The sequence below is a fragment of the Canis lupus genome, chromosome 17 (assembly GCF_011100685.1).
Source record: "Canis lupus familiaris isolate Mischka breed German Shepherd chromosome 17, alternate assembly UU_Cfam_GSD_1.0, whole genome shotgun sequence".
Classification (NCBI taxonomy): Eukaryota; Metazoa; Chordata; class Mammalia; order Carnivora; family Canidae; genus Canis; species Canis lupus.
Genome location: NC_049238.1, coordinates 13,078,515 through 13,100,988, shown reverse-complemented (window position 1 = coordinate 13,100,988; position 22,474 = coordinate 13,078,515). Strand labels below are relative to the sequence as shown.

Here is a 22,474-nt window from a genome sequence, read left to right as displayed (position 1 = left end):
ATTAAAGATTTCATTTATTTATTCATGAAAGACACATAGAGAGGCAGAGACATAGGCAGAGGGAGAAGCAGGCTCCCTGCAAGGAGCCCGACATGGGACTCGATCTCAGGACCCCAGGATCATGACCTGAGCAGAAGGCAGACACTCAACCACTGAGCCACCCAGGTGCCCCTGAACCTCATTTTTAAACATTTTTAAACATAGGCCTTATGAAGGGGTTCTTTTATATCTTGGATACAAAGGCTTCTAAAGTTGAAAGTTTATGGCTTCTGGCCTAGCAGAGGGGCCTCTCTCATTATCCTGCTCCTCCCTACACCTCAAAAGGGTTGGTTCTATGGCAGCAAAGTGCCTCTCCTGGAGCCCAAAGTGGGTCAGGCTGGTTACAAACAGTAGACACACCAGGCTGACCACATACACAGGAGGGCAGAGGCCACAGGCAGTTTTGCTCGCTCAGGTGGATTCCAGGATGTCTCAATGTCCACGCTGAGATAGAAGGAACCACGATCTATTCACCAGGATAAGAACTGTGCCTTGCTGAATATTTGCACTTTTCAGCAGCATTAAAGGAAGTCTTTTCTTGTCAGCCCTCCTCTTGAGCCTTATTACATAATCCACATCTTTCTCTGGGCTTCTTCCTTCTAGCATTTCAAAGCTGTCTTTTTTTCCCCTCCCTGTGTACATGGCATATTTCCTCTGTGGTTCTCCCCTGTATAATGTCCTTGGACAACTCTGGAAGGAGAAGGAGACTTTGCCTGCTTTCTGATGATCTGACACAAGAGCACAGGCTGAGTTTGAACACGGATGTTCAGAGGCTGCCAAGAATCCAAACTCCATCCAGAAAGTCAGATGCTCTCTTCTTGGAATAAAAAAATCCACTCTCGGGTGGGGTGGGAGAGGTGAAGGAGGGAGATGATGTTTTATAGGTACATCAGTTGTACCACAAAATGCTGAGCTGGGTTTCATGTTCCCACACACACCCCCACCCCCATCTTGAGGCTGGTGCTTTCCAGCACTGAATATTTCCAGTATGCAAATGAAATACCTCATTTCCTGCATTTCAACTAATTCTTCAAAGGCAAACCTCTCTCATTTTAAACAAATAGTGAGGGATGTGGCACACAGAGCTTTCTTAAACACAGAATGACAGCTTGCATGACCTCCAGTGATATGAAAGTAGCTGTGACAAATCTCATTTGTCTGTACTTTCCTTGGGGCTGAGAGTGAAGACAGTTGTGAGGCTCAGGCTAACTCCTAGGTGATAAAATGTGAGAAGATGTGACTTGGAAAACCACGGAGAGTGGTTTAATAATATAGGAAAATGCATATCATCCCACTTCTCTGCAAAAGTAATTTATATCAAGTGAACAATAAATGCATTTCTCAGCACTTCTACATGAAAAAGCTCTATGTGATAAAAACTAATGTCTTAGATCTTAGAAATGGCACAGTGATCTTATACTATACACACATGCCACTCTAGGTGTACCTTTCTACACACATTTAAGGAGGTAGTTTTGTGTATACCGTGGCCCTTGGCTGCTCAGCTTTGGTTTCATGATAACCCTAGGTCACTGATGCTCATCAGTGGTTCTTACATGGTTACTGGGTTTCTAATATTGCTGTAGCAACCATCTGTAAACTCATCACTCAAAACCACAGTCATATGACTTAGATATGATATGTATCTAATCATGTGGTCCTACCCCCTATCCCATACCTTGCCTCTTCCCCTCTGCATGTAGCCATCAGTCTGGATCCTGTCTTCATCACTCTTGCTTTCCTTTTTTACACAATGTTATTGCATTTATTTGTAGTCCTATAAAATTTTTAAAAAATCTTATCTGTGTTTAATTCAGAATATTTTAAGACTGACTTTTTGCACTTAATGTTTCAGTGATGCTACAGTTCAACTGCTTTGCCTGCTATGTGAACATATCATAGTTTATTTTCCACTCACCCTTTGATGGGCATTTGGGCTGCTTCCCAGCTTTGCTGTTGCAAACAGTGTAGCCAGGAGCATTCATACACATGCCCCTGCTTGTACACAGGTAAGGATAGGACCGCTGGAGCACTGCCTCAGTGAAACTCTCAACTTCAGGAGGTCAAAGCAATGTTCATACTTTATACAATCATTCCCCACACATAGGTGTACCTGGATGGTTCACATCACTCAAATCGATGGTCGATACATTTAAAGGATAAAAGTAGTATTTTCCATTTGGTATTTCCATCAGAAAAAGTTCAAAGAAAAACCACACATTTCTTCCAAAAGCCTAACATGCTATACTGACGCACAAAATGGAATGTCTTAGATCTTGCCAAATCTAGAACCAGTACAACTGATAAGCTCAGAAGAACCAAGATTATACCACTGCAGTTGAAATGATACCTTCCACTGATAGTTTTATCTAAATTCCAGGGTGTAAACAGTGCAAAATGCTGAGTTAAGAGGCCACATTGTAGACCTTATGCCCAAATGAATACTGGACCTCCCCACCCCCTCCCAATGGTGCTATTGGAGGAATCTAGGTTGTTTGCTTCTCTGCAAATAGGAGGGCATTTCGTGGTGAAAAAGCGTCCCATGTACTTTCTCTTTAATGGAGCGAGGTGCAGTTACCTTTTACATGCCAAACTGTAGTGTAATTAACAGTTTGTCCATAATCATCAGCAAACACTATTATCTGAGATTTCCACTGTAGTTTCACCCAACACTGTCATCCTTTGAACTCTAGTCAGTGATTTTTTTTTAAATATTTTATTTATTTATTCATGAGAGACACACAGAGAGAGGCAGACACATAGGCAGAAGGAGAAGCAGACTCCCTGTGGGGAGCCCCATGCAGGATTTGATCCCAGGATCCCAGGATCACGATGTGAGCCAAAGGCTGATGCTCACCCACTGAACCACCCAGACACCCCTCTAGTCAATGTTTTGACCGAACTATTATTACTCTTCTTATTCAGAAACTGCTTGACTTTGGCCCGGAACAAAACTCATCCCTCTGCATTTTTAAGAACTTCTACTTTCCCTTTTGTTTGGCAAATCATCAGCATTTGAAACAAATGGGCTACTTGGAGTTGCAACCCCCTACCTAGGAAGCTATGTTTCAGGAAGATGAGGTGTTTTGTGGCCTGGAGAAGACAAGAGACTGAAGATGACTTACCTTCACGTAGAGCTGCTGAAACTCCTCGAGGTTCAGCCTCCCACTTGGACAGTCCTTGAGGAAACCTTTGTACCACTGCTTGAGCTCGTGCTCGTTAAACTCCGTGCTCTTCACCAGATCCTCCATCACTTCGGGGGCCAGTTTGCTATTCTGTTTCCCCATCCTGCCTGGAGAAAAACAAATTAATGCAATTAGCTGTGATCATTTCAAGCCTGATTAGGAGCCAAGTCAGAGTAGAGTCCTAAATAGGCCTGTGATGGCAACTCCCTCCACTGTGTCAGATCAACCCCCCAACCCCCCAAGTCTGCCTCCTTCTATTTGGCATTCCAGAAAGGAGATGAGTGAAGAAAGACCCTTGTGGGGCTCGAATGGTGGTAGGGCTCTTCCTCCTCCATCATGCGTTCCCACTCACATTGCATCGACTCCCACATGGAAAGGCAGCCATCCCTGTTGGTGCTATTTGTGTAAAGTATATGGGCACTGTTTCTCTTTCCTTCTAGGAATTAAAATGCAGCAGCGCTTGCTGCCTAGATAGCTAATTCCACATTTAGTTTGTAAGAATATCAAGTGGGATTATTGACACACGCAATGAGAAGGCTTTACAGGCAAATGATTATAAGCAGACTTGGGAAATCTGATCAGCAATGGTAGCAAATCTCAGCTGGTTCTAACATTGCAGCTTTTTTTTTTTTTAATAGAAACAGCTTATTTTTATTAGCCAAATTATTTCTCTTTCTCCTCTCCTCTTCAGAGGTTTTCTATAAGGTCGCCATCAGTGTTGACAAACTTGATGGCTTTTTAGAGAGATTGGGTGGTGAATTTCAGTTGACCTAATTCCATTCTCCTAGTACTACTGCTAGTAAGTAAAAGTAACAATACATAAAACAATGTTACCTATATCTGTTATGTGCTAGGTTATGGACTGTTTACTAGCTGTGTTACTTAGGGCAATATTAATTAACCGCCTTATCTCAAATGTGTTCCTTAACGAAATAAATATAATGACAAAACTCTTCAGATTCACTGTGATGGCTAATTAAGATATAAGCAGATAAATAAAAATAAACAATACTCCATAGTTAAACTAGTTTTTGCACTAGTGCAGGAAAATTAAAGTGAATTTTTAAAAAATTTCCCTTCAATCTTGTTTATTTTAAATTTTTTAAAAAATATTTTATTTATTTATTCACGAGAGACACACACAGACAGAGGCAGAGACAACAGGCAGAGGGAGAAGCAGGCTCCATGCAGGGAGCCCGATGTGGGACTTGATCCCGGGACCCCAGGATCACGCCCTGGGCCCAAGGTTGTTGCTCAACCACTGTGCCACCCAGGCATCCCTCAATGTTGTTGTTTTATAACGAAAAAAGTGAAAGCTGAACACATTAACTAGAGTCAAATTAAAATCGAAAATCTGAAGGACCACCAGAATAAGGAAAGTGTCACAAGATCTGCAAAATCCTGATACAGGAACTCAATTAGGCTTTGAAAAATTTACCCAAGTGAATGTAGGGCTTTAATGTGCTGGAGAAACATTCTCTCCTCGTCTCTAGACAGGTCCATGCTTGCAATCACCCAGAAGGGGTAATCTCATCACATACTTTGTTGTTTTTAATTTTTTGCCTTCTTTTACAAGAGATTCCACACCCATTGTCAGTGACCTGCCCTAACACTGAACAATTCTTTCACTGTGATGAAACCAAACCACTCTTGCTACTTTCAGGGAAAGCTTTCTCCTCAGCACCATCCCAACCTAACACAATGAGAAGATATCATTAAAATGGCCATTTGTCTTCCGAACTCTTCTGTTTGAGCAAAGGACCCCAGGATCAGCAACTATATCCTTTATCATGGAGTGTCTCTGCTTATTTTTGCTCTTGATTTCAAGCTCCACGTCTCACATTAGCAACAGTCTCTTAATCATAGGTTACTGTGGGATCCCACAGCTGGATATGGAAATCAAGTTGGGGACTCAGGTGTCAAGTTTCATTAATCTGGGCGAGAAAACTGTAATCCGTGGTTATCCTGCTAACCAAAAGATGTATTACCAAACTTTCAGGATTTCACTTTGTTGTTTTCAGTAGAGAATTACAAATTTGCATTACTGAACCAGAATCTCACCTAAGAGTAACAGCTGCTGAAAGCTGAGTGTTGGCTGTGGGATAGGCACAGTGTCGAGCACTCTCCATACATAATCTTGAACCCTATGACAACTCAGCAATAAGGATTCGGGCAGCTCTCTTGTACAAGACCATACAAGTGAAGTGTGGCAGAGCCAGAATTTGAACCTGGATTAGCAAGACTCTAAGGTACAATCACAGACAGACAGGTGGATGGAAGGCATCTCAGAAGGAACAGGAGGAGCAAAAGCAGGAAGGTTTGTGAGGCTGAATCAGCGCCTCTTGGCACTCAAAGAAGGGATGAGAGAGGGATCAGTCACTCTGCCAGGCCCTATTTTAGAAAAACTGTTGGAGTTTACCAAAACCACAAGCCAGAGTGAGTTTGTATTAACGATGGGAAAATGGATTAAGGATTATTAAAAACTGCCTCTCTCAAATGCCTTTAGAAGGTCGACAGTAAAAAAAAAAAAAAAAAAAAGAAGGTCAACAGTATGGGAGCGCCTGGGTGGCTCCGTGGGTTGAGCATCCAACTCTTGGCTTTGGCTCAGGTCCTGATGTTAGGGTTGTGCGATCAAGCCCTGCTATGGGCTCTGAGCTCGGTGCAGAGTCTGCTTAAAGATTCTCTCTCTTCTCCATCTGACCTTCCTCTGCATATGTGTGTGCTTATGTGCACTCTTTCTCTCAAATAAATAAATAAATCTTAAAAAAAAAAAAAGAAAAGAAAGGTCAACAGCATGTCAGCTTCTCTCTTAAGCAAGGAAGCTTGGATTCTTCAGGGATCACTTATGGTACCTGAAACTGTTTCTGCTGTTTACTGGGGAGCAGGTGGTCTCACACAGGGGACACCATCAGGACCATAAGTCACAGTTTTGGAGACTCACATGCATAACTTCATGCTTCTTGACTATGGATCATGGTCAGCAACTATCAGTCAGGTGTGCCTGGCAGTAGATGAATCATATAGAAAATCAAGTTCTGGCCTGGCTCAATGTGGCACTGCCGCTGGTATCATCAGGCCTCATTTGGATTAATGATTCTCCCCAAGCTCCCTGACTCCAGCCCACCTTCTGCACGGCTGCTTGAATGAATTTCTAAAATACAAACCTTACCATCTGATCCTCTCCCTAAAACTGTCAACACTTCTCATTGTCTACAGGATGTAGCCCCATCTCCCTAGCCTGGCACCTGTCCTGCCTACTCACATCCTCGTTTTCTGCCCATCTGTCTTTTCACTTGTTCAGCAGTCTTCTCTTTCTTTAAGTAGCCTTAGCTCACATGCCACCCACTCTGTGAAACCTTTGGGGATTTTCCAAGGCTGACTTAGACATCCTTTCACCTAGACATCCCCACTCCCTTGTAAAATCTTCCATGGTCATTATTTATTTCTCTACTGAATTGTTAGTTTCTTGGGAGAGAGGACTATCTTTTATTCATTTTTGCATCCCGGCTATCTCATACTAGCTGCTCAACAAATATTTTTTGAGGGAACGAATGAATGAGGGGCACTGAACCAATGTGAAACAGATACTCAAGGACCTTGGCCTTGGTCGTCATCAAGTTGTGGTATTTGGTATGTTTCTTTCTGGAAGGATAGTCTCATAGTAATCTATATATGAAAAGAATCAATGCAATCATAAGTATAAATATAATGTGCAGGCAACAGATGGGAGGAATGTTTAATTTAACTCTATGGAAAATTGCCTGCCCTCCCAGAGACTGTTTTTTTGTGGTTGCCTTCATCACTAAATTTTGAACACCTTGAAGCCAGGGCTCATGTCTTTTGTCTCAATATCTTCATTATTTGGCATACAGGTGGTGCTTAGTGATGTCTGATGCATGAAGGAAAGCATTGATGGATTAACACTCCCCACCTACACTCCCTTTGTCCTGGAGCTACAGTGATACAGGCCTGTAGTGTCTTTCATTATGAGATAAAGATGACAGGAAGGGTAAAAATGACAGTAAAGCATATCACATTCCCAATAAAAAGATTTCATGACACAAATAAAAGAAAATAAAAGATGTGTGTCTGGGGGTGGGGTCGGGGTGTGTGTGTTATTCCAGTTCTGTTTTTAGTTCATTCTGTGTTCTTGGGACCCGATCCTTTCTCTGTTGCTCAGTTTCCTCATTTGAAAAACAAGTGAGTTGGACCAGATGCCCTTTAAGCCCCTTCCAACTCCACCATTCAGTGATCAGCAGCATCAGTTCTGCAAATATGAAATGATGAGTCACAGACTTCAAATCAACTTGTCTCAAAAGAGTCCACACATGTTGACTCTGTGGATTCCTTACCTGGGCACCGGTTGGTACTTGAACATTTGTTGCCTAAGAAGGGAGGGGACAGACACTGGAGTGTATTATTTGAACGCAAGCATTCCAGGTTATAAGATAAAAACCAGGCAAGCTCCAAACCAAATTATATCTCATGGTTTGAGTTACAGTAGAGAGATACTCAGGGCGAGGCATAAAACAGGCTGGTAGAGGGGTTTTGGCATGCAAAAGAACACCACCAGGAATGGGCTCGTGGATGAGGAGAGCCCAGCACCAAATTGCAAATGATGCCAGAAAAGACCACATTTTTATACTCCACAGTTTACAAAAGTCTCCATGCAACAACATTTACCCTTGTAACAATCCAGTATGAAAGAGATTATTATCACCTCCCTTTTACTGAGGAGGGCTTTGAAGCTCACAGAGAAAGAGTACTTCACCTTAGCTCAACCAGCTAATAAAGCTGAGTACAGAATAAAAGTCATTCTCTAGAACCCCCTTGGTTTCCTAATACAGGCCATCATCTTCTCTTGACTGGATTCTGCAACCATCAAGTTGTGGTATTTGTCCTTCTCACTGGCCTTCCTGCCTTGAGTTCTGCTCACCTCTCTTCCACTTCCTACAGTCTCTATAGCAGAACTCCAGAGCAGAGGAGGCAAAGCATGTACGAGTGAGTGCCCTCAGGACACATCTGGGAGACTTCCTATAGGATGATTGGGCCTGCCAGGGGAGGCAAGATGTGCCCGTGAGCATCTTTCCTCCACAAACCCATTGGGTCTTAGAGAGGACTCGAGTAGTGTGTGTGTGTGTGTGTGTGTGTGTGTGTGCGTGCGTTGCCCTGAGCTTGTCCTTTACTCACTCTGATATCTGAGTCCAGCCTCCTGGAACACAGCAGGACCCACTGCTTGCAATGAGGCACACAGAGCAGCAGGCCTGGCTTCTCACAGGCAGGTAATCTGGCCATCGGCCCGGCTGAATCTTGGCAAGATTCATGCAGACTGGGGGCTGAGATGGGGCGGCCCAGGCACACATGCAGACACACAACAGGATAAGCACACCATGGGGAAACAGCCCTGGAAGTAAGGCTCAGAGCGGAGGAAGGAAGGACTTTAGGGGCTCAGCTGGAGGCCGGTGGAGTACAGTGCCAGGTGTGGAAGGAGTCTTAACCAGGAGCTGAGCTGGCTGTAGTGTCAGATTACCTGGGCCAGCCTTGAATACAGCAGGTGCTCTCCCTCAGCCCTGGGCTCCTGACTTGTACACTGAAATAACTGGAAGAGACAGGCCCTCTCATGCTTAGACTCCTGCCTGGATGGCTCTTCCTTTCTTTACCACCTGTCTAAACAGTACTCCTCCTGCAAGGCTTGGTTCCAAGGCTGGCTTCTCTCTGACACTTCTCCACAAGTCTGTACTATTCTCCCCTTCTCCTTCCTCTTGACACCATGGTTCACATCAATAATGACCCATGGTCTGGTCAGCTCTGGGCACCTCAGCGTGGCTGACATTTATAGGTGTTGTCTATGGGAAAGGTTCCACGCTAGGCATGGTGGGATGTAGAGAGAAGACATGATTCCAGTCTTGAAGAGCTCAGAACTGGATGGGGAGACACTGACACCCGTTGGAATATGGGATAATGATGAGATGAAGGCTCAGAGCAGAGGGACCAGAGAGACAATGCCTTATCTGTAAGAAAGGATTCCTCGCCTTTTCAGAAGCTTCTGAAGCTTCTGAAGATCAGGCAACTTCACCTGTGACTGTTCCCCAGGTGAAAGCTCTAAACTAGTGTTCCCCAAACTTGCCTGAGGACAAAAATCATCCTTGCTACTCTAGTTAAAAATCTAGCTTCATGAGACCCACGCTGAGAAGGAAATCTGTACTTTTAGCAAGCAACTCAGGTCAATTTGGAGAGCACTGATGAAAACCATGAACAAAAATCAGAGTAGATGGTCTGAGGAGAAAGCATCCAAAGCAGCATAGATACAACTCAAGTTCTCGTTGATGCCTTGCTCCCTTGTTTGATATCCCTGATGTTGTTTCAAGATCTTGTATTGGGGACTAACATTAAGAGTTTGAGGGGTGCCTGGGTGGCTTAGTCAGTTAAGCATCTGACTCTTGATTTTGTCTCAGGTCTTGATCTCAGGGTCCTGGGATGGAGCCCCATGTGGGGTTCTGTGCTGGGCATGGAGCCTACTTAAGATTCTCTCTACTTCTCCCTCTGTCCCGCCCCCTTGCTCCCCCCCCACACACACACAAAAAAAGAATTTAAAAATCACACAACTAGGGAAGACCAAAGCTTGTAAAGATTTGCCTCCAGGCTTTTCTGCTTTATTTATTTTTTAAAAAAAGATTTTATTTATTTATTCATGAGAGACACAGAAAGAGAGAGAGAGAGAGAGAGGCAGAGACACAGGCAGAGGGAGAAGCAGGCTCCCTGCAGGGAGCTCGATGCAGCACTCGATCCCAGGACCCGGGATCATGACCTAAGCTGAAGGCGGCGCTAAACCGCTGAGCCAACGGGGCTGCCCTCTTCTGCTTTAATCCCCTTGATTTTAGGTTAGAAAGTCTGAGACTCTCCAAGATCACACAGGCAACCAATGGCAGAGGGAGTTCCCTGGTCTCCTGACCCCGGCTGGGTGATCCCACCCTCCTACCCCAGCAGCACACTGTCCCCATGCCAAACACCCAAAGCCTATAAGCCAGGACACATGTTTATCTCTGAGCAGGGATGTTGAAACAATCTCCATCACTACCTCCCTTGGATCCTATAAACAAATGACACTAGGTTGCTAGTTTCCAGAGACTGTTAAAACAACCCTGAAAACATGCCCCAGAGTTGCCCAGCACATTGTGTGGGTTGTTTTGTTTTGTTTTGTTTTTTTCTAATAAGGACAATTATCTGACACAATGGCTCTTTCTGCCCCTCTAGTCTGTATCTTCCTAAGCAAAATACTCACAAGCCCCCAGCAGCATCTCCCCAGGGACAGAGTGTGAGTCCCAGGCTGGCCTTTTTTTTTCTGTCTCTGGGGACCAGAGAAGCTTCAGAAAAGGCGAGAAATCCTTTCTTTTTCTTTCTTTCTTTTTTTAAAAATAATTTTATTTTTTATTGGTGTTCAATTTGTCAACATATAGAATAACACCCAGTGCTCATCCCGTCAAGTGCCCACCTCAGTGCCCGACACCCAGTCACCCTCACCCCCCGCCCACCTCCCCTTCCACTACCCCTAGTTCGTTTCCCAGAGTTAGGAGTCTCTCATGTTCTGTCTCCTTTTCTGATATTTCCCACTTATTTTTTCTCCTTTCCCCTTTATTCCCTTTCACTATTTTTTATATTCCCCAAATGAATGAGACCATATAATGTTTGTCCTTCTCCGATTGACTTATTTCACTCAGCATAATACCCTCCAGTTCCTTTCTTATGGCATTCTCTGATGGCTTTACTTCAAGCCCTGAACCTCATGGGATTACAGCGGAGTTCTGGCCCATAAGCACAAAACAGGTGGGAGGTTAGGAGGGTGCAGACTGCATCCCTGGGGACTCAAGATATGGCAAGAATTATTTGATCTGCAATAAATGAAGAAAACTATTTCAGTGGCAGTGGCAATGGCACTGTCAGGGCAAGTGACAAGAGTTCCAACCCAGAAAGAATAATATATACACAAAGGTGAAAACAGAAGTGGGCCCCAGGGATTAATCATCTGATCTAACCCCCTTCATTTTCTGGAAATGAAACCTTCTGTCCAAGGAAGGTTAGGGGACTTGTGTCAGGGAATATAACAAGTCCATAACAGGGCCTAGCTAGCAGTGCCCCTGGCTACTGAGCCACAGAAGAAAACCTGGAGGCTGCTATAGTGCCCAGACCTGTGACCCTTGGGCACCGACACTGGCTGAGGGTCTGAGCCTTGTAGGATAGGAAAGAGCTACTCTATGTCCCTGAGACCAGACTATGAAGAGTGGCCTCCCTGCCCAGTAGGCCTGTCCCAGATGCTTCCAGCCAAGTTCCTACCTGAGTGGTCCCTCTAAGTCTAAAGGTTTTGCCTGGGATCAGACCCCTGATCCAGGGTGGGAGCTGCTGGTGGACATTAGCTCTGGGATCTAAGTGGTTCCAAACTAAAACCCATCTGGTAAGGAGGTGACCGGGTGCTCAGAGATTCTGATCTACAAGGTGCTCAAGTGGCTGGACCAGCGTTGGAGGTCAGACTCCATGGCCTTCTTCCTCCTTTCCCAGACACAAAGAACATCTCTCAAGTACCTGGGAAGTGCGGTTAAGCCGAAAGCCACCTTGGTGCCTGGGTGCTAGGATATGACTTTGGGAAAGTTTCTCCTCAGACTCAGTTTCCCTTTCACCCCATCTGGCGAGTTCTCTTCCCTTTTCTGTTGGGCCACAATGTTTCTTTTATTTTTCACTGGACTTTAGTTGGACAAAAAAGTGTGTTGGAGGCAGACATGGAGTCAAATGATATTCCTGCTGCATACACAGTATATTACTTATGAGCAACTACTCAGCCCATTGGAGGTTTCCTCATTTGTCAAATGGAAATGATGAAATTTGCTCACAAGGCTGTTATGAGAATTAATGAGATAACACAGCAAATTTCTTCCCACAGTGCCTTCCACGTAGCAGGTGTTCAACAAACAGTAGCTATTATTAGCCTCATCATGGGACCCAGCAAACTGGGCTGCTCCAGAAGATAGGGAGGCAGATATTTCAAGATCCAGGCCCAGATATCTAGGCATCGCCTTAACCCTAACACCTTGTACCAGACCTGGTATGTATAAACCGAAGTGCACAAATTGTGACACCTGGGGGATTTTACTATGGTCCTGCTTCTTCTTCAAGTAAAAGTGTTTCATACCCAACCCAACAGAGGAAAGTCATCTGAGGACCCTGCATCCCTGACTAAGCATCAACTGTTGAGTGAAGTTTCCATCTAATTCCCCACTCACCCACTGAACAGAAGTGTAAGCTGATTAATAGCTGGTAACCTTTCATCTAGGAGTGTTTCAAACAGCCACCCACTTTTCTGTGTCTTATTTTTACTTTCCTGTGCGTCTTTCTCTAACCATTCTATGTGTGTCTGAGCATCGATTTCTATGAAAGGAAACAGGCCATCTCTGGCAGTGTCAGAACCTCACTGAGTTCTGTGAGGTAACAGAGGAAATGCTTTCATTAATAATCACAGCCTTCTGTCCAACAGATTGTGTGCTAGGTTGTGCTGCCAAGTCTCAGTGGGGAAGGACCGTGGTCCTTATCTCCTATCAGCAGGGAGCTGTGGGAGAGAAGTACAGAGCAGGGGCGCCCACGTCACCCGCACATCCCCAGTCCCGGGGCCAGGAGCAGCCTTGAGCATCAGCGGTGCCAGCCCTCTCCTTGCTGTCAGAGTTAAGGACTTGGCTATCCCGAGGGGGCAGTGACATGTCCTAGTGTCTGTTGGTAGTAGCAGAGTCACTAAAGTCTTCTGACTCTTAGGCTGGTGGTCTTTCCTTTCTGAGAGCTGTTTACTTTTACCATGTTCCTAAATTTTTATCTCTAATGGTAATTCTAAAAAATAGTTTAACTCATGTGAGTGGGTCTTAAATACAGAGAACTTGGAAATTCTCATATAAAGATGGCTTTATAGAAGTAAAATGTTCTATTTGAAGGCAGCATGATATGAGAAATTAATTCAATAATTCAGTTATTCAACAATCCTTTACTCAATGTCCCTATATTACAAAGATAAATATGGTTCCCAAATCTATCTCCAGAGTAAGCCTTCCCTGGATGCTGGACAATATCTCCATCCTCCTGTTAGACATCTCCACCTTGGTATCCTACAACCATACCAAACTCAGCATGTCTTCCTATGCTCTTCTCTGGGTAAATGCTCTTCTCCTGCCATTTGCCCCGAGTCCCATTCAGAGCCTGGATGTTATCCAGGACTCTGCCTCTCCTCACATTCCTGTATCCAACCAATGATCATGTGAAGTAGTTTGTAGATCCTACTTCCTAACTCCTTCTCAAAATCCATCGACTTCTTTCTCACCACTACCTTAGGTGAGGCTGCCATCATCTCTCACTTTTATCATCGTCTGAACTTGCTCCCCCATCCAGTGTGCCCTCCTGAAATCCATCTTCCACACTATAGCCAAATGATCTTTCTAAAACATCAAATCCATCAAGGCACTGTCCTATGTAACCTCTTCATTGGCCTTCCATTAGCCTCACTGAATCTAATCCTCAGAGAGGCTTTCCAGGCCCACCCACCTGGGCTCCTGTTGCCCCACACCCAGGATCTCTTTGGTCTCACCCCTGCGCATGATCCCACCCTTGGCTCTAACTTGCTATATCATCTCAAACCTCTGGTGTGTACTAGCTGTTCCTTTGGCTTTGAGGGGGAGTTACGATTTGCTTCCCTTTAGCCTTCTAGCAAATTCCAAACCATGTTCCAGACATAGATGAGGCACCTCATCTGGGTGACTTCACTGTCTGGCTTCCCTTTTCATACTCTGACTCTTGTACATGCTGCTGTCACCACACCACCTGCCAGGGCATGGTCACCGTAGGGCACATCTGGTTGCCTTAGGCATGTCTACTGCCTCACTAGACTCAGGCTTCCCCAAGGGCAGAGTGATTGTCAGGTTAGCCTCAGCCTACAATGAACAGGTGCCCAGGAAATGTTGTTGAATCAATTAATTACGATGTGATTTCTGTCAACAACTAGCTGGAGCTTATCAGCTGAGCGATAAGAGAGAACATATGAAACAGAGATCAAAGATGAATGTGCTAAGTGCCATTAGGGAGACACACACAAAGTGGAGAGAGACAGAGAGGAAGGAACAGAGAAAGATGAGGGTGTGGGACGGAGCCCCAGGGAGTTAGTAACAAAACTACTTCAGGAGCTGGAAAATTGGGTGAAGAATTATTTGTAAAGTGGTCCTTCAAAATGATCACAAGGAAACAATCACACAAATCCACAGATATGTATATACCAAGACATTTCCTCCAGCATTATTTAAAACAATTAAAAAAAAAAGAACACCTTTTTTAAAAACAACTTAAATGTCCATCATAGAAAGCTGGTTAAATTGATTATGTTAAAACTACATAACAGGAATTATGAAGCTATTAAAAGTGGTAATACAGGGGATCCCTGGGTGGCTCAGTGGTTTAGCGCCTGCCTTTGGCCCAGGGCGCGATCCTGGAGTCCCAGGATCGAGTCCCACGTCAGGCTCCTGGCATGGAGCCTGCTTCTCCCTCCTCCTGTGTCTCTGCCTCTCTCTCTCTCCCTCTCTCTGTGTCTATCATAAATAAATAAATAAATAAATAAATAAATAAATAAATAAATAAATCTTTAAAAAAAAGTGGTAATACACATCTACTGATTCAATGTCATTTATTTAAATTAAAACATGTCAGTATACAAAACAGCTATGTATTTTCAAGGATAAACATTTAAGCAAGGACATGTATTAAACACAATGGAATGGAAGGAATGGGAGTGAGTGCAGAAGATGAAAAAATATATAATAAAACCCAAGAGGGATTTTATATAGACGATGATGACAGTGCACCATGAATGGAAGAGTATAATGAACATAAATATGCACTTGAGGTCCAAAAAAAAAAGAAAAAGAAAAAAGGAGAGAAGATATTGCAATAGATTGTTAAGTTAAAAAACCAAGTCACAAAAACAGTATGTGTAGTATCACCTTGCCTTTGCTTTATACTTACACAAACTTGAGATTGTGTGCACAGAAAGTTTGGGCAGTGCACAATTTACATCAAAATCTTAATAGTGGTTCTAACTGCTGGCAGTATAATAGTAACATTCGACTTTTTTTTTTTTTTAAGATTTTATCTATTTGTTCATGAGAAACAGAGAGAGGCAGAGACATAGGAAGAGGGAGAAGCTGGCTCTCTATGGGGAGCCTGATGCAGGACTTGATCCCAGGACCCCAGGATCACGACCTGAGCTGAAGGCAGACAGTCAACCACTGAGCCACCCAGGTGCCCCAATATTTGACTTTTCAATATCTTTCTGAACTTTTTATAATGAGTGCACATAACATTTATAATCAGGAAAAATATCCATAAGTATTTCCAACAAACAAATGCACAAAATGTCTTTTGTTCACAAAACAAGGAGTTTGGGGAGTCTTGGAAAGAACTTTCATGGTACTTTCAATTAAAGCCATTCCCTCTTCCAATAATTAATTCATAGCAATATGTCAGGGTTCACTTGCAGGCCGAAGATCATTAATTCTGAGGGCCATCCTGAGTAGCTCTGGGTGAAGTGATGAATATGGAAGAGAAGCTCAGAAGAATCCTGAATCTGTCATCTTCTCACCTATCTTGATGTCCTGGAGATGGGGAGACACAGTGTGGGGAGGACACCGGGGTCAGTCTCTGATCCTCAGGATCTGCCATGTTAGGAAACCATTCTGAGGCTCAGCTTTACCATGTGTAAGATTGATGGATTTGGATAACAATATCCAACTTGGTGTGTCATCACATGGTTTAAATGAAATGTAAGATAGGAGTTTTCGTAAATGCTAAAGCGCTATCCAATGTTTATTATAATGACTGAAATTCAAAAGATAGAAGATTCAAAGATAGAAAAGATGATGATCCCATAGATTATCACTTCTGGCTGCCTAAGGCCAGATCAGGATTGCCTAATGAGATCCGGAGTGATCTACTCCACGGTCACAGGAAAGAGCCAAGAAGGTGAAAGGGAGCAGAATTTGCTACCCCAATATATGCCTCTTCAGCATAGGATCAATTTTAGGCTGATAATTTTTAAGAACCAAGAGACATAGGAGAATCTTTGAAATATGAGTAGAAGTTACCCTTCTGAAAGAGATATTTACATTTATAAGGGAAATATCCATTTGTAAGGGTATCTCCCTCTCTAGAGCTTGAAGGGGGAGAGGACTAAATCTCTCTAGAAATGCTTGTCAGTGGAGAAGGCAGCTGATTTAAATGTGCATAACAACCATACCCTTGTTTACTGTGCTTTGTCTGACAGCAGCCCCACACTGCCTCCCCTCCCCAACATCCTCTTTTACATTTAGCTGTTGATAGTATTTAAGGTGATGACTTGGGACATTTCAGTGAGTTCTTCAGTTTTCCTGGGTATCTTCCTTTTATATAGGAGGTACACATGTTATTGATAATGGTAATTTACCTGAAGCCACCATTCTCAGTCCTCAACCTGGCTATGAAGCCAACTGACATTCTCGAAAGTTTTCCAGCAACCCCCCCCCCCCCCGCCCCCGCCCGCCCCGCCAATGGCAGGTATGGATTGTCTGTGTTTTGGCAGGTTTGTGGACCACACCTTTCCTTAAAGCACCAGGGCTGGGTTCCAGTCCCAACTCCACCAGTGTTTTCCTGGGTGACTTCGGCCACAGTCAGCTTCCATTTTGAGCTTCAGTTTTCTTCAAAAGTTCTATGAAAGTTTCCACCTCACCTAACTCACTAGGCCAATGTAATGGACAAATCACAGAGGTAGTTTATAAAGGGTAAAATTGTCTTTAGCTCTTAATCTAGGGCATTTTCTGGACATCTCAGGAAAGCAATAAGACTGAGATAAATGGAAAGAAGTGGGTTTGTTAAGCAGGAAAAAAGAGAGGGAGTAAATTGCAAATCCCAGCATGAAAGAGCAAAGACACCTGTAGGTAAGCAGCCAACAGAAGGTTGACAAAGAAGTTAGAGGAAGAAGATGTAACCATAGGCCCCTTCTTGGAGCTTTGGAAGGTGGATGGAAAGGGTATATTTACCAAAGGTTGCTGGATAGTGCTGACCCTCTCCATTGAGGTTCCTTATCTTTGATGTGTTTCCAGTTCTGAATTATGCTTGCCCTGTCCTTGCTGGGTCTTTGTGAAGTCCCCAGCAAGGCTGGAACAAAGCACTTTATTGTGGTGCTTGAAAAATATCTTGGCTAAAAGGGACAATGCCAAGGCTGAGTGGGCTAAAATTAGACCTTCCGGTTCTATTTGACTTGGCAGTTATGTGCACAGGCTGCTAACGTGGCATCCTCCACCCTCCTCCCTCCCAGCCGTGTGCCTTCTGAGAGCACAGGTAACATGTGCTGAGGAAGAGGAAGTGCTGCTTCCTCTGGCACCCTGTGGGGATGACAAATGCTTCTGGGCTGTGTCACTGCCACTTGGAGCAGTATGTTGAGTAATCATTTGAGGGGATAGGTTTCACCATCAGCCAATTTACATATTACGATTAAACCTTATCTCTCTGTTAATCTAATGCCTTCCATGTTGAAAACAAAAGGAAATCTCAACAATGTTGAGAATACCATAAAATATATGGTATATGGTATCACATATTTACCTTTACTAAGAATTTACAACTGCACCTATTTAACCACTGCAGAACCCAAAGAGCCAGTTACAAGTAGCTTACATTGTGCTGTGAAGTGATGCCATCTACAAGGAAGAGCATAGGCCTAGAAGTAAGAAAGAAGGGGATTCCTAACACTAGCACTTCCATTAGCTAGTGCCTTTGGGAAAAGTTCCTGAACCTTTCTTTCTATTTTTTTAAAGATTTTATTTATTCATGAGAGACACAGAGAGGCAGAGTCATAGGCAGAGGGAGAAGCAAGCTTCCTGCGGGGAGCCCAATGTGGGACTCGATCTCTGGATCCAGGATCACACCTTGAGCCAAAAGCAGATACTCAACCACTGAGCCACCCAGGCATCCCCTGAACCTTTCTCATCCTGTTCATTCAACTGTAAATTGTGTATGTTAAAAATTACCTCAAAATATTAAGCGAAACACACAAACAAGCAAACAAATACAAAACAGAAACAGACTCATGCATGATACAAAGAATAAACTGATTATTGCCAGAGCGTAGGGGGTGAGTGGATGGAGAAAATAGGTGAAGGGGATTACAAACTTTCAGTTATAAAATAAAATAAATAAGTCATCAGGATGAAAAGTACAGCATAGGAAATAGAGTCAATATTATAATAAGTTTGTATGGTGACAGGTGGCAACTACACTTATCATGGTGAGCATCTGTAATGTATATAATTGTCAAATCACTATGTTGCACATCTGAAACTCATATAATTTTGTAGATCAACTTACTTCAATTAACAATTTATTAAAAAGTCAAATGAAACAATAAATTTATATGACTAATATTTTAGCAGTAATTACCATAGCTTATTTTATCAAGTACTTACTATGTGTTTATGTATTATGCATTTCATCTTTATAACCATTTAATGAAGTGGTATCTATACCACTATGTCTCCATTCTACAGTCAGGGAAAATAAGATTTAGAGAATTTAAGAGACTTGGCCAAGGTCACACAGCAAAAAAGATGGTGGAGCTGGCACTTGAACCCTGGAAAACTCTGACCCACACGGTTTATTATTCTGCCCTATTAAAGGGGATGAAAAAGAAGAAAGTATTTTTCAGGATAAAAACTGTTATTTCAATATAAAGTTCATCATTCTCTTTCTTTGTGTGTTGCCCTGATCTATGCATTTCTTTACCCAAGCAAGGCAATTTCAGGTATTATGAGCTTTGGTTATTCTCTCCCAATTGTCTGCTTCTTCTAGGCCCCAGGGGATCAGGGTGGGGCTTAGATGCCAAATACAGGAGCAGCAATGGAAGGAACTGAGGAGGTTTAACCTGGAAAAGCAGACTCAGGAGAGGAAATTTGAGCTCTCCTTGAAAAAGTAAAGGATTAACTGGCACAAAAATAGACCTATAGATCAGCATAACAGAATGGAGAGTCTAGAAATAGACTTGACTATACATAATTACTTAATGTATGATCAAGGAAGCTTTTCAGAACAAGAGGAAAAGGCAATATAATTGTATTATAAGTGATGCCATCATCACTTGATGGCAATTTGGTGGAAAATATAGCCAGAACCTCACTATGTACCATCTTTTAAAAATCATTAACATTTGGAATAAACAGTTTAATATTAAAATATGTCAAAGAAAACTAATTGAAAATACACTAGGCAAAATGTTAATAGCTATGTGTATACACATAGCTATTAACATGTGTATGCACACTTATCTGTAGCCTTAAATATAAAGCAAATTCCAATTATTAAGGGAACCATTAGAATCAGAAGAGATGAATGATCAGAGTGTAAATAGAAAATTCATACCAGTATAAACACAAACAGTAAACAAACCTGTTGAAACATGTTTAACCCATTTATTAAGGTTGTTAGACTTTCTAAACATAAAAGCAATAGCGAAACTATAAAAGATAAGATTGATAGATATAACTACATGAATTAAAAGTTTAGGGAGTCTAAAAACACTTAAAAAAGGCAAATATCAAAGTCGAAAAATAGGCAATATAAATGTCTTTTAAATATTAAAGATGCTTAAAAATCAATGGTAAGAGAATTTGATAGAAAGCTGGATGACCAACATGAACAGAATATGAACTGAGATGAAATATCAACAGCCAAGTTCAATCCTACAAGTAATCAAACATGGTAAAATTGCATGTTCGTGCAACCCACTGAAAAATACTAGAAATCAAGAAACATTAAGTATCAACACTTTTGATCCCAGGGGAAGTCATCTTAAGGAAATAATCCAAGAGAAAAGAGTTATACAAAGGGATTTATTTATCACAGCCTTATTTAATAATGGTAAAAACTCTAGAACTATAGCCATTCCTCATTAGGGTAATGGACAGTAAATTATAGTATATTAACTCAATGGAATATAAAATTGTGAGTACAGTTTTGAAACATGGCAAATTACTTATGATATGCTAAGTGGAAAAAGCAGACATACAATATTGAATAAACATGATAATTACAACTCTTTATTGCAAAAAAAAAAATGAACTCTGTTGTTTTCCTCTTACTCCTTACAAATCAATAAAAAGTGCAGACTATATGCAGAAGTCATGCTACGTATCAGGGTACGGAGATGAATAAGTTACTTGTTTATTTCCCATAGAAACCAGTGACCTAAAGGGAGAGACAAATAATATGCAAACATTTACAATGTATAATATGGAGCCATTAGGGCATTCCTACAATGTACAAGAATTTATGGTAACACATATTAAGTGGTGAAGATCTCCTATAGGTTCCCATATTAACTTACATTAAAATATAAGAACTTAAAAAGATCTGTAAAATCTAATTAATCTTCTTTATTCTAAAGCTGAGATGCAGACAGAGTAAATACATAGATTCTAAATCAATACTTTCCCTTTCCAGATGAAAACCTGAAGCCGAGAGAAAACATAAGTTTTTTCTAAGAGCGTAGGGCACGTCTGTTGAAGATCTAGTTCCAGAGCCATGTTTCCTGATCACAAATCCAATGTTCTCTTTGAATGTGGCTTTCACCCAGAATGCATCAACAAAAACAAGATGACAAAGGAAACAGGCTACTTATCTTCTAAAGATGTATAAGGGTAATGGAGGATATAATAGGCAGGCTCTCATTTCTGTCTCAATAATTTAGGGAAGAGTCATGAGTTTGCAAGCCCAAGTCAAACAATTAGGAGGCTGTAGATGCTTCTCCATTCCTTGTACCCTAATTCTAATTAGTCAGAAATTATGTCTTGACTACCTCTACTTCCAACACTACCTTTTTTTTTTTTTTTTAAATTTTTATTTATTTATGATAGTCACACACAGAGAGAGAGAGAGAGAGAGGCAGAGACACAGGCAGAGGGAGAAGCAGGCTCCATGCACCCGGAGCCTGATGTGGGATTCGATCCCGGGACTCCAGGATCGTGCTCTGGGCCAAAGGCAGGCGCCAAACCGCTGCGCCACCCAGGGATCCCCCAACACTACCTTTTTTTGCAACAACTATCTGATTAGTCTTTCTGTATGCAGTCTCTACCCTTTAAATATATTCTGACACTGCTGCCATATTGATTTTACTAGGACAAAATCTGACCGCTTATTATTCTGACCACTTCAGGCCAATGTCTCCTTTGTTGCCTTCAAAATACCCATAGGGGCCACCATGATCTTGCCAGTACCTTTCCTTCCAGACTGATGCTCACACTGAATTTGCATTTTCAAAAGTATTTCAATAGTTTATCAGATCTCTGTTAGCATAGTAGGCACTTGTTGTAGGGACAAATGAATGAACAAATGAGAAAGGAAATTTAATAAAGACATTTCTCTTTTTTAAAGATTTTATTTTTTTATTTACGAGAGACACAGAGAGAGAAAGATAGAGAGGCAGAGACATAGGCAGAGAGAGAAGCAGGCTCCATGCAGGGAGCCTGATGTGGGACTCGATCCTGGGTCTCCAGGATCAGGCCCTGAGCTGAAGGCAGCATTACACTGCTGAGCCACTAGGGCTGTCCAATAAAGACATTTCTTAATGACATTGATATCTTGGCTAAATAATCTTCTCTACTCGTAAGCTCAATGAGGTTGGGTACTATGTTTGTCCTGCCTACTGGTGTATGCACAATATTTAACAGTTGAACAAATGCACAGATGGATGAATACAACTTTGTAACAGAGATTTTAATGGCTGCTATCAAAGGGCAGAGGAAAAACCATATTTGTGGGAATTAAGGAGAGCTTCATACGAGAAGCAACCTTTGCGATGGATCTACTAGGGATGTAGAAATTATAGACACAATGGGGTACAAAAGAACATGGCATGTTCATGGATCAAGAAATACTAGAATACAGTTGGAAAGCTTGAGGCAGGCAGGGTAACCTAATGGGAAAGATTATACAGAGTTAGATTGAAATCCCAGAGTTAATTCTAACTGTATGACCCCAATCAAGCAATTAAAACTCTCATAGCTTTCATTTCATCTTAAAACAAACTGTGAAGATTAACGATGAGATAATATAGAGTACTGAAAATTGCGTAGCTTAGAATAGGAGTTTTCCTCCTATCTTCTTCTCATTCCCACCCCCTCCCCCTTCCTCTTTAGTGATAATTCTTTGGT

The 22,474-nt window shown here is 42.3% G+C and overlaps 1 protein-coding gene across 1 annotated transcript in view; it reads right to left on the bottom strand.

Moving 5' to 3' along the window:
* Window positions 1–22,474, bottom strand: part of VSNL1 (visinin like 1) — a 103,323-nt gene that overhangs the window by 56,653 nt on the left and 24,196 nt on the right. The window contains exon 2 of the mRNA XM_038560824.1: window positions 3,165–3,331. Coding sequence (XP_038416752.1) covers window positions 3,165–3,326 — 162 coding nt within the window. The 5' untranslated portion in view covers window positions 3,327–3,331. The remainder of the gene's footprint in view (window positions 1–3,164; window positions 3,332–22,474) is intronic.